This window comes from Myotis davidii, unplaced genomic scaffold, assembly GCF_000327345.1.
Source record: "Myotis davidii unplaced genomic scaffold, ASM32734v1 scaffold425, whole genome shotgun sequence".
Lineage (NCBI taxonomy): Eukaryota > Metazoa > Chordata > Mammalia > Chiroptera > Vespertilionidae > Myotis > Myotis davidii.
This window is the reverse complement of record NW_006296413.1, coordinates 2,550,489-2,562,948: the sequence shown is the minus strand read 5'-3', so window position 1 is coordinate 2,562,948 and position 12,460 is coordinate 2,550,489. Positions and strand designations below refer to the sequence as shown.

Here is a 12,460-nt window from a genome sequence, read left to right as displayed (position 1 = left end):
CCTCCCACCGGGGATGTGCTCGCAACCAAGGTACATGCCCTTGACCGGAATCAAACCTGGGACCCCTCAGTCCGCAGGCCGACACTCCATCCACTGAGCCAAACCGGCCACAGCAACGTTTATTTTTAAGTTGCCAGTGCACGCATATGTACCAGCCGGTTGGACAGGTGGTCGGATGGATGTATAGTCAGTCACTTAGCCTTTTATATAGAGAGAGATTTTTATTGATTTCAAGAGAAAGGGAGAGGGAGAAAGAGAAACATCAATGAGGAGAAAGAATCACCAATTGGTTGCCTCCTATATGCACCCAACTGGAGATCAAGCCTGCAACTGGGACACATGCCCCACCCCACCGGGAATCCAACCGTATTCTCCTGGTTTAAAGGTCAATGCTCAACCACTGAGCCACGCCAGCAGGGCATGGCTGCAGCTTTGTAGTAGGTTTTGAAATCAGAAGGTGTGAGTCTCCAGTTTTGTTCTTTTTCAAAATGGTCTTGGGGCTGGCTGGAGGTGGGCAAAGGAGGGGAAACGAGAGTGTATAATTGTGCAGTTGTCTCATAACCTTTTTATTTCTATAGAATCAGTAATGTTCCCACTTTTCTGATTTAAGTAATTTGAATCTTCTCTCTTTTTCTCTTAGTCCATTTAACTAAAGGTTTGCCAATTTTGTTGATCTTTTCAAAGAACCAGCTTCTGGTTTTATTGATTTTATTTTGTTTTTTCTATTCTCTATTTCATTTATTACAGCATCCAGGAAAGAGCTGTATCCACAGATACACAGTAAATGCTTGAGAAAGGAACAATTTCTTGGAATACTGCACAGTCATAACTTTTGCCCTTCTTAAACCATTCAGTCAGTTGAAAACTCAGAATTAGATCATGGGGAGTTTATTCTGCCAAATATTGAAATTGCCTCTTAAGAATATCAGAGGTAAAAAGGGATAAAAAGATGGCCCAGGTCAGCAAAAACACAAATGGCTGTTTTGCAGCCAGTTGGAATGGGATAGTCAAAATCCAGAAAGGCTGAGGCAAACCTTCACGGCCTACAGAAATGGCCTCGGGCCACACAGCAGGGAGGAGAGGCACGTGCAGGTGACAATAAATGGCTCCAGTTCTAGAAGCTGCAAATGCCCATTAAGAGATGAACTTAAATGGGAAAGAGAGAGCTCCAGATCGGTCTTTTCAGCCCTGTGACAGTGACCCTGAGACATCACACTAATATCCTGTGGAAGAAGCCGAGGCCAGGAATCGGATTGCCTCTTACTGGTGGAGCTGGGTGAGTCATTGAATCCATTAGAACCTCTGCCCCATCATCCACAAACACCAAACCCATGACCTTAACCATTGACAGTAAGAACTGTCGGCTAAAATGATAAACTATAAAGCGCTATCCACATACAAAGAAAAAGGGGTTCGGTAGTAAAAGTGCCAAGACCAGTGAAAGTCACCTCACACGTGATTTGATCATAAATTCCTCACTGGGCAGGTATGGTGGGTCGTCATGCTCCAGGCCTATAACTTCTTTAGTAAAAGGTTTATCTTTGCCTTAAGCAAGCCCGGCCCATTGTTCTTGTGCATCTAGGTTAACACACTTTTGAAATGCCAGAGTAATTCTATTTCAGATCCCTTGAAGGTATAACCACCCACAAGGGAGCACATAATCTTCTGAACTATCTTACAATCCAGTTTCCATCTTGCTTTCTCCCATTTCCATGTAATCTTCCTTAGCTCCTTCCTAACTTTCAAATGCATAAAAAAAGCTACAAAACTTATTCTCTGGGGCACTTGAGATCTCGCTCCCTGGCATATGTCATTAGCTTGGCTCAAATCTATATATGTAGAAGGCTAAGTGTCCGTCCATCTGACCAGTAGCTATGACATGCACTGGCCACCAGGGGGGCAGAAGCTCAACGCAGGAGCTGCCATGATGCGCACCGACCATTTAAAAATAAACGGCACCACGGACCTGGTGCAGACAAACTAACACTCAGCTTCCCCCAAGTGGGACACAGGCCCCGCCACTACCCTGGAGCAATACCCCACCAAATCACAGCCAACGCTGCCAAGACCCCATGGCACAAAATGCAGCCCACAGCCCAGCCCAGCAGGGAAACGGTGGCTGTGGGTGCCGGGTAACGACATCACATAACAACGCCTGGCTTCCTCTCCCTAGCCAATAGCCCCCTTGGAGTTTCTTTGGCCTAGGAACACGGCTTGCTTTATAGCCAGGTGCAAAGATTTTAGTTTAATCAAATGTTTGTGAAGCATTTTCCCAGGCCTCATCTCATTTGATCCTCATAGAAGTCCTGGAGTAAGTAGATAGGAGACTTAGTAGAATACTATTTTCTTTTCATTATCATGATGCAAATAGCAATATTAAAATATTTCTTTTAATTAATTTCCTTTCAATGTGCACGAATCCATGCACCAGGACACTAGTAAACTCATCAAAATTCTCTACTGGTCTGTATGCTTCTTACATTGACATGGTAAAGTTTGAATTCACCTTTGGAGCCAAAACTTTCTTTTTCTATATTGTAATTCCATTCTGCTATCCCCAAGTATTCAGTAAAATTTTATGAAATATCAGGTAATATTTTTTAAAGCTGTATTTTGAACCCTGGCCGGGTAGCTCAGTTGGTTACAGCATCATCCTGATATACCAAGGTTGTGGGTACAATCCCCAGTCAGGGCACATACAAAAGAATTAACCAATGAGTGCATAAACAAATAGAACATGTTTCTCTCTCTCTCTCTCTAAAATAAAAAATTTAAAAGCTGTGTTTTGAGAAGTTATGAGACAGGTCTATTTGTATGTTTTAGACAAAATGGTCTGAGAGAGAGGCTAGAGCCCTGAGACAGGGAGAAGTAGGTGACATGCAGGAAAAAGTGGATGGACAGTTGGATATAAACAACCCAAGTAGAGTTCGTTCATCTAGAAATTTTTTTTTTGAACTCATACTATGTTCCAGCCTTGGTAGAACATATCATAAGCCTTCCATAGTTCTAGAAATACTTGAGAAGAACTTGGTAAAAGACAGACTTCCTGCAGCTCAATTATAAAAGAAGCTTGAGAGTTGGACTCAGGCAGCACCTTCACCACCACGTCCAGCCTGCTGGGTCTCCGACCCTCTCGCTTTCCTCATTGCCCCGGATAGAACTCTCCAGAACTCTCCGATGTCCTCGGTGTGGCCGCGGGAAACAACCTGTACTCCTATGAACCTGCACAGTGGTGAATCGCTTTCCCCCTGTTGTCCACATCTGAGTGAATCTTCCCAGAGTCTGAGAGATAATGATGATGCTTGAAAAGGGTTCTAAAGTCAAAGATCTTGAGCTTAATAATGGTAGGAAAATCATCACTTTTCAAATAATTCTCCTTGAAGATGGTGGAGTTGGGAAGAGTTCTCTAATGAACAGATATGTGACTGATAAGTTTGATACCCAGCTCTTCCATACAATAGGTGTGAAATTTTTAAGTAAAGATTTGGAGGTAGATGGACAGTTTGTTACCATGCAGATTTAGGACACAGCCGGTCAAGAGAGATTCAGAAGCCTGAGGACGCCCTTTTACAGAGGTTCTGACTGTTGCCTGCTCACTTTTAGTGTCGATGATTCTCAAAGTTTCCAGAACTTGAGTAACTGGAAGAAAGAATTCACATATTATGCAGATGTAAAAAGAGCCCAAAAGCTTTCCTTTTGTCATTTTGGGTAACAAGATTGACATAAGTGAACAGCAGGTGTCTGCAGAAGAAACCCAAGCCTACACACGGGGGAGAGAGGAGAATTAGCATTTGCAGCAATAGATGTTCTACTCATAAAATTAAACTAACCATATTGTTGCTTCATAAGTGGGAGGGAGAAGGGACACATTCACTCACAGAAGAATCTATTTACTCAATAATGGCACCTTCCATTTATAAATTGTTAACGGGTATCTAATATTTAATTTAAATATGTAAGTTACAGAGATTAATGAGATGACCAAGACTTTAATTATGATTAAAACAAAACACTTGAGTATTCTAGAAATTATTGTTCTTTTCCTGGGAAAATGCAGGACTACTTTTTATATATGTGTATTTTAATGTAATTAGTATTCTATTCCTGTTTCAGGGGGAAATTTTCCTAGAGCAAAAATGTTGGATATTAAAGATTAAAATCAAATGCAAAAGAAAGAAGAAACCGGAGTAATTGTTTTTTAGGAACTAAATTGACATGTTATTTCTGAAGATGTGAGAGATCGGAGCTATCTAAGACTCAGAGGTCAAATGCAGTTGAAGGTTTCACATGGCATCTAGTTTCATCCCGCTGCCTTCTGGCATCCATGTTCCCAAGGACAAATGAGCTTTTAATCTCATCAAAGATCCCTTGTATGTAATGTGTTGCTTATCTCTTGCTGCTTTCAAGATTCTTTTTTTTATTATGATAGGGCTAGGTGTAGCTCTCTTTCAGTTTATTCCACTTGGAGTTCACTGAGCTTCTTGGGGGTATAAATTATTGTTTTTCATCAAATTTGGGATTTGTTTTGGGCATAGTTTTTCAAATATTTATTTGTTCTGCTCCTTTCTCTCTATCTTCTCCTTCTAAGACTCCCATTATGTATCTGTTGATAGACTTGATGGTGTTCTACAGGATCTGAGGTTCTGTTCATATTCTTTTATTCTTTTTTCTTTCTATTCTACAGACCGGATAATCTCAACGGACCTATCAACAAGTTTGCTGATTCTTTCTTCTGCCAATTCAACTCTGATATTGAGCCCCTCTAGTGACTTTTTCATTTCAGTTACTGTACTTTACAACTCCAGTATTTCTTGATTCCTTTTTTTAAAATTTCTATCACTTATTAATCATCTCTATTTGATAAGGCACTGTTCTCATACTTTCCTTTAGTTCTTTAGACACCTTCAAAATAGTTGATTTAAAGTTTTGTCTATAAAGTCCCATGTCTGGGGATAGTTTCTACTGATTGCTTCTTTTCCTATGCATGTACCATTCTTGTCTCATACTTGTTTTTGTGTTGTTGTTTTTTTAAGATGTATCTATTCCTTTAACTATTTATTTATTTTATTGCTTTCAGAGAGGAAGGGAGAGGAAGAGAGAGATAGAAACATCAATGATGACAGAGAATCACTGATCGACTGCCTTCTGCACTGCATGCCCCACACTGAGGATGGAGCCCACAACCAGGGCATGTGCCTTTGACTGAATCAAACCCAGGACCCTTCAGTCCTCAGGCCAACGCTTTATCCACTGAGCCAAACCAGCTAGGGCTCATACTTTTTTTTGTTAAAAACAAGATTCAACCATTTCTCTTGACTAAATGTTCCTGATTGGATTGTTGCTCTGAGCCTTTTGTTAATTCCCAGAATTCTAAAACAGTTGGTTTTTGACAATTTTTGCCAGTTTTCTCATTTCTTTTATGGAGGAACATCTTTTAAGAAATCCTATTCCACCACTTCCCAGGAATCCGTATCTCATATGTCATTTAGAAAGAGGTATCATCCCCTTAAAATAATTTTTTTAAGAAAAGGGGTAAAAGAGAAAAACTCTGATAGCAAAATACCCTGCACCTGATCTTAAGCCCCAAATAGTGTTATGAATTGCACCCTTCTTTATTTTTTAAAAAATATCATTCTTTAAAATTAAAAGGACACAGAAAATAACTTTTTTAATGCATAACTTTATCATTTCAGCAGCCGGGGGGGTGGTGGGGGGGAATGGTATAACATTCCAAAAAAATCTCAATGAGATGTTATATATTCTATTTTATAATGTATCTTTCTTATGTAGGAGCATCATGGCTCTTATACTGTAGTAATAAAGTTAAAATGACAGTTTGATTATTTACAGTTTGATGGACTATTTTTAAAGTTGAATAGAATGGCATAAACAGATTACATATGTAGAAATCTTTTCTGAGGTATATTTTGGTGTTTTCCTATTTTCTGCTATAAAAACGCATTATACTTTAAGTTGCATTTCTAAAATTGCATTTGCAAATGCTTTTTCCCCTCCTTTTTAAAAAATTTTAGGTTTAATTTTCTCTCTATTTTCTCCCTGCTGTTTAATGTCCTGCACTGTAGTAGAGCATATTTTCCTCTCTCTTTGAACAGACATTCTGTCATTCAATGACGTCCCCACCATCATTTAATGTACTATCATTTGTTGTTTATTACACAATGCTCCTTCGCCACCCTGAATAGGGAATTCAGAACCAAAGAAGGGAAAGACTGTATCTAAAACTCCTGCAGAGTAGGAATCTAAGACAGTCCTCCACTCAAATATCCTTTTTTGGAACTTCACAGACCTCCCCTCTTTACCCACATGGGGCCACATAAGCATCAGGTATCAGGAGAGAGGTCAGACTGTATTAATAATTTTCAAACAGGTCCCTCCCACTCACCACCCACAAGCTTCCTGAGGGCATACCCAGTGACCAGGACAGGGATGCAAGTTTGTCCTCTAAGACCTAAGTCTCTATCAAGAATTTAGTGGCAATGGCCCCTCCAAAGAGATTGGTAATTCTCCACTGGGAGGTTAGGGGGAGGTCAGGAGTCAGAGTTCTTACCATTTCGGGGGTGGGGGGTTGGGGGTGAACTAAAGAATGAGAAAAGGAAGGCATGAGTTCCAGGTGCCAGAATTTCTTGTTAACCAAGCCTAACTAGAAACCAAGAACTCTTAAGTACTAGACTCCTTTCTCTTAATTTGAAAAGATGTAAGATATAGGGTAGCAATGCCAGACCTGGACTCAGAAGACTGGAACTCAAATTCTAGCACAGCTCTGTCACTGGCATGATTTTAGAACCAGTGCTTGGTCAGACAAAACCTTGGGAGATATTCAAAATCTAAATCCCGCCTGTTTTGTATGTTAATTCCACCGATTTTGTAGCCATAGTGCATAAGAATGAAGCTTTAAATAGATTAATAGAGTCCAGGCATCTGGTTGAGCAACCTGGGCAGAGAGGTGCAGAGTTCCATGAGAAGAGGATCAGACAATGTGATGCCTCCACCTAGGACACATGGGCTGTGAGACCATCCCCCACTGAGCACAAAAATGCAATGAATCAGGGTTCTTCCTTGCAGTTGGATTCAAAGGTCAAGACCTAGTTTCATCATGGACAGGAATCTTGGACTATAAAGAAACGTCATCCAGCCCTAACTGGTTTGGATCAGTGGATAGAGCATCAGCCTGCGGACTAAAGGGTCTGCAGGCACATTCCCAGTAGGGGGTGTGCAGGAGGCAGCTGATCGATGTTTCTAACTCTCTATCCCTCTCCCTTCCTCTCTGTAAAAAAATCAATAAAATATATTTTAATAAAAGAAACATCCAATTGAGAAAAAAATTCCAAAAGTTGCATAGGAAGTAATTTACTAGAGTGTGAGGTCACATCATTAATTCCTTATTCGGTAAGCTTTTTTTATTCCAAAAAGATATATAGCATTCAAAATAAATATACTAAGAAAATAAAGACCATAATTTTTATAACTTTGTGTTAAGAAATTTGTGTGTATTTGTTACTTTATTACTACTAGAGGCCCAGTGCATGAATTCGTGCACAGGTGGGGTCCCTCGGTCTGGCCAGCAATTGGGGCCAGCCAGCCAGGAAGAGGGACCGCAGGAGGTTGGCCAGCCACAGGTTGGCTGTGGGAGCACACTGACCACCAGGGGGCAGCTCCTGCCTGAAGCATCTGCCCCCTGGTGGTCAGTGCACATCATAGTGACTGGTCGACTGGTCGTTCGGTCATTTGGGCTTTTATATAGAGAGACTAGAGGCCCAGTGCACGAAGTTGTGCATGGGTGGTGTCCCTCAGGGTGGCCTGCAGGGATGGGGCCGAAACTGGTAATCTAACACCACCTGCAGCTCCTGCCTGCCATTCCCACTCATCCTAGCCCTACTGCGCCTGCCGTGGGCTTGCACCCAGTCAGTCCCGAACAGGAGAGGCTCACACTGCTGCCGCGGCACTTGCCAGCCATGAGCCCTGCATATGGCGCTCGTCCCAAGGCAGGGGGTGGAGGGAGGTACCGGGACATGATCGGCCCTCTGGGCAGGTGGTGGGATGCCCTTGCCAGCCCGGAATCCAGATCCATCCCACTGATGGTCGCGCCAGTTGTCGGAAGCCACCTGATGGCTGCTTTTACATCAGTTCTTCCCTGCAGAGTGTCTGAGGAGGGGAAGCAGCAGTGGTGCCTGAGGCTGACTTCCCAGAGGCCCACGGCACTGTCAGGATCGTGCCAGTGGTGCCAGTCCGTCAGTGCCTGGCCCATTCTGCAGAGATTGGGCCTGCAGGACTACTAAGGGAGTGAATGGCTGCCGCCAGGCTGGTAGACTGCCAGGACAGGTCGGTCAGCTGAGAAGTGCTCCCACTGTGGGCGCACACTGACCACCAGGGGGGAAGCTCCTGCATTGAGTGTCTGCCCCCTGGTGGTCAGTGCACATCATAGCAACCAGTCCACCGGTTGTTCGGTCGCTTAGGATTTTATATATAGAAGATAATCTTCACTGTAATTTGGACTATACAGAGTAACAAGTCACTCTCAAGATTCCAATTAAAATATGTCACTAATTGGTTTATATGTTTTTTAAGAAAGGTGGGTGTGCTTTTTTTACTGATTTTGTAGAGAGAACGGAGAGGGAGAGAGAAACATTGATGTAAGAACAAAACATCTATCAACTACCTCCACTAACCGGGGATTGAGCCACAACCCAGGCATGTGCCCTGACTGGAAATCAAACCGGCAACCTTTCAGTGCATGGAATGACACAAAACCAACTGAGCCACACTGACCAGGGCACTAAGTAATTGGTTTAGATTTGTGATTTTAAGTAGGAATGTTACTAAGCTTAAAATCAGTATTGGCAGATGACAAATACGCACATGAAAAGATGCTCAATATCATTAATCACCAGAGAAATTCAAATTGAAACCATGAGACAATACTACACACCTTTAAAATGGCTAAAATTAAAAAGACTGACCATATCCAGTGTTGGTAAGGATTTGGGGGGACTGGAACTCTCCTACACTGATGGTGGGAATGTAAAATGGTACAACCACTATGGAAACAGTTGGGCAGTTTAAGTTAAGCATACACCTACCATATTATCGAGTCACTCCACTCCCACACATTTGCCCGAGAGAAAAAGAAATATATGTTCATACAAAGACTTGTACACAAACATTCATAGCAGTTTTATTTACAATCACCAAAACTGGAAACAACTGAAATGACTAATAGGTGAATGAATGAATAAACAAACTGTGGGGTATCCACATAATGGAATACTACTCAACAACAAAAAAGGAAAGGACTGATATATGCCCCCCCAAAAATCTCAAAATGATGCTGCGTAATAGAAACCAGACAAAAAAGGTACATATTATATGATCCTGCATATGTTAACCAGAAAATGCAAACTAATCTGTAGTAACAGAAAGCAGTTCCATGGTTACTTGGGAATGGGGGAAGCGGAGAGAGATGGGAGGAAAGGATTGCAAAAAGGGGCACAAGGAAACTTGGAGATGAAGGATGTGTTCATTCTTAATTATGGTTTCATAGTTAAGGTTTCACGAGTGCATACATATACATCAAAACTTATATATTGTAGTCCTAGCTGGTTTGGCTCAGTGGATAGAGCGTTGGCCTGCAGACTGAAGGGTCCTGGGTTTGATTCCAGACAAGGGCATATGTCCAGGTTGTGGGCCCAATCCCCAGTAGGGGGTGTGCAGGAAGCAGCTGACAAATGATTCTCTCTCATCATTGATATTTCTCTCTCTCTCTCCCTCTCCCCTTCTCTCTGGAATCAGTAAAAATACACTTTAAAATTTTTTTAAATAAAACAGGAATACAGGAATGTTTAAGAAAATTTAAGAGCCAGCTTAATTTATTAGATTTACAGGAATTATTTAAGTATTAGGAATGTCTGTTAATCAGACAATTGGAAATATTAAAATAATTAAAGGAAATTGAATGTAATTTAGAAATTCAATATAAATTTTTCAAATGAGTTAAGTTTGCAAATGAGATCCAGTATTATTCAAAAGGGCCCTTCAAAGTGATTAAAATTTTCTAAAATCATAAATAGAACAGAAAGATTGTAGGTTACACTTAGAAGCAAAGCTTGGAAGACTAGCCATTAAGAACTAGATTTCAACTTTAACAAATTGAACACCAACTTTTTTTTCATCCAAAGAAACTTCTGAATAATCTTTGCATTACACAAAAACCCATGGGTAGGGATGGGGTGTGGTGACAAAAAAAAAAACCCTGCCCAAACATGTCACTCACCTGAAATTCATCAAGTCAATCTCTCTGAATCTGTTTCCTCATCATAAGAAAGGAAAGTTTTCAAGAATAAGTAATACATTTATTATTAACTAGAGCCCCGGTGCATGAAATTAGTGCACAGGGGGCGGGGGAAGTCCCTCAGCCTGGCCCGTGCCCTCGGGGGATGTCTGACTGTTGGTTTGCAGGAGGTGACTGGAGGCAACTGGCTGGCCCCGCCCCCCAATCACCTCCCTGTGTCGAGTGTCTGCCCCCTGATGGTCAGTGCACATCATAGCAACTGGTCATTCCCCCGTTCAGTCAATTTGCATATTAGGGTTTTATTATATAGGATGATTTGATAATATTAATAAAATTTAATATTGATAAACAGCATATCAGTTAGCAAGAGCACTAGGGGAAGCATACAGTGGTGGACAAATATAAGAGATTAGCAGCATGATAGCACTCTGTGTAACTGCAGCCTTTCCCAGACCCTGAACTCGCCAATGACAGACAAACAAAAGATGACATATTCTCAGAGACTAAGCATGACTCAGCAGAGCCAGATCACGGAATTTCCCAGAGGTTTCAGCCAGGGATGGATGTCATCAGGAGAGGAGCTGCTACACATGGAGACTGGCCCCATTTCACACACAGCTGATGGAAATGTTCTTAAGAGCAGCTTTGAATTCCCTACTCCCTACCCCCTTCTCTGGCCTGTAAGAAAGATAAGGAGTAAGGGACAACAGCAATGACAGGGTGCTGGGATGACCTGGGTTATACCTTCTCGCATATTTAAAAAAATAAGCTCTACCGTCCCAAAAAAGCCCACCCTGGCCCCCATGGCTTAGTGGTTAAAGTGTCAGCCTGTGCACCCGAGGGTCCGCAGGTTTGATCCCCAGTCAAGGGCGTGAACCTGGGTTGCAAGTTCAATCCCCACTCCCTGTCAGGGTAAGTGTGCAAGAAGCAACCAATCAAAGTTTCTCTTTCACATCGATGTTTCTCTCTCTTTTCTCTCTCCCTGCCCTCTCCCTTCCACTCTCTGAGAATCAATGGAAAAAATATCCTCACTCCTTAGGTAAGGATTAAAAAAACAAAAGCCCACATTCAGAATCACCAAGGAGATATAGCAAAGGAGGAGGGCAGAGCAGAACCTTCCACTGGAGGGTCTTAGTGTGGTAATTAAGCAAAACTCCAAGACTCAGCAGGGACTTAGAGACTGAAGACCAAACAAACTTTAACAAGTTAGATGACCTGGGAGAAGGCAGCCCTTCTCGCCACCAATTTTCCCTTCCTACTGATGGATTTGGTGGAAGACACACAAGGGGGTAGGGATCCGAATATTGAATTCTGCTCATCAGCCTTCTCCGGAGACGGATCTCCGTTTCTCAGCTCCATAAGATCGGTGGTTAGAGACCTTCACCCAACTCCCCACCTCTCCTCCCAGGGATGCAAGGAAGAGCAATAACATTCAGCTCTATCAGTGGAGAACAGGAGGATGAGATACGCAGAGAGAATAGGGCAAACTCAATTGAGGCTGCTGCTGGCCCAAGAGAGAGCTGTGGGGACATCTCAGAAAGGACAACTCCTGGGTCAAGAAGTGTCTCCTGAGGAAAATAGCTACTCGGTAGAAACCCAAGAAAAATTCCCCAAAGAAATCTTCACCCTGAGCCCTGAACTCGAGTCTGGGGAGAGCTGTCCTTGAGCAACAAAGTCCCCAGGGCAGCGGGCAGAGGGTGGAGACGGGGCGATGCTAGTCGGAGAGCTGGCTGGAATGTTCCCTGGGACCAGCACAGGAGACAGAACTGGATCATCAGGTGGACCCTGGCCAGAGGGCCCTGGTTTGCAGCAAAGGAGATGCACAGCTCAGTGCATCAGGGGAAGCTGTGTGAGGAGAAACCTGGAATGCAGGCGGTCACACGGGCAATGCTGCCTGAGCACTCCGCGAGAGAAAGAAGGGACAGTCCACCTTTACCCCGTCACTGTGACGGCAGACTGAGGTCAGTGTGAACGCGTGCCAAGTGTTTTCACAGCCAGCTGACACGGTCAATAGCCACCGGCTTCCCAGAGTCCCTCGCCACCAGCCTGCTTTCCATGCTGACTCAAGGGGTCTGCGCAGAGACGGCCCGGCCCTAAGATGCTTCCTCGGGTCCTGAGGAGCCTCGCCACCCTCCCCATGACCCGCGTCCCAAG

The 12,460-nt window shown here is 43.0% G+C and overlaps 1 protein-coding gene across 5 annotated transcripts in view; it reads right to left on the bottom strand.

The window, feature by feature from the left end:
- PC (pyruvate carboxylase) overlaps positions 1-12,460 on the bottom strand; it is a 67,183-nt gene that overhangs the window by 50,000 nt on the left and 4,723 nt on the right. Inside the window, exon 3 of one of the 5 annotated variants that reach the window (XM_006771527.2) lies at positions 3,511-3,639. The exons of the other annotated variants lie outside the window; for them this stretch is intronic. Coding sequence (XP_006771590.1) covers positions 3,511-3,513 — 3 coding nt within the window. The 5' untranslated portion in view covers positions 3,514-3,639. The remainder of the gene's footprint in view (positions 1-3,510; positions 3,640-12,460) is intronic. 5 annotated transcript variants of the gene reach the window in all.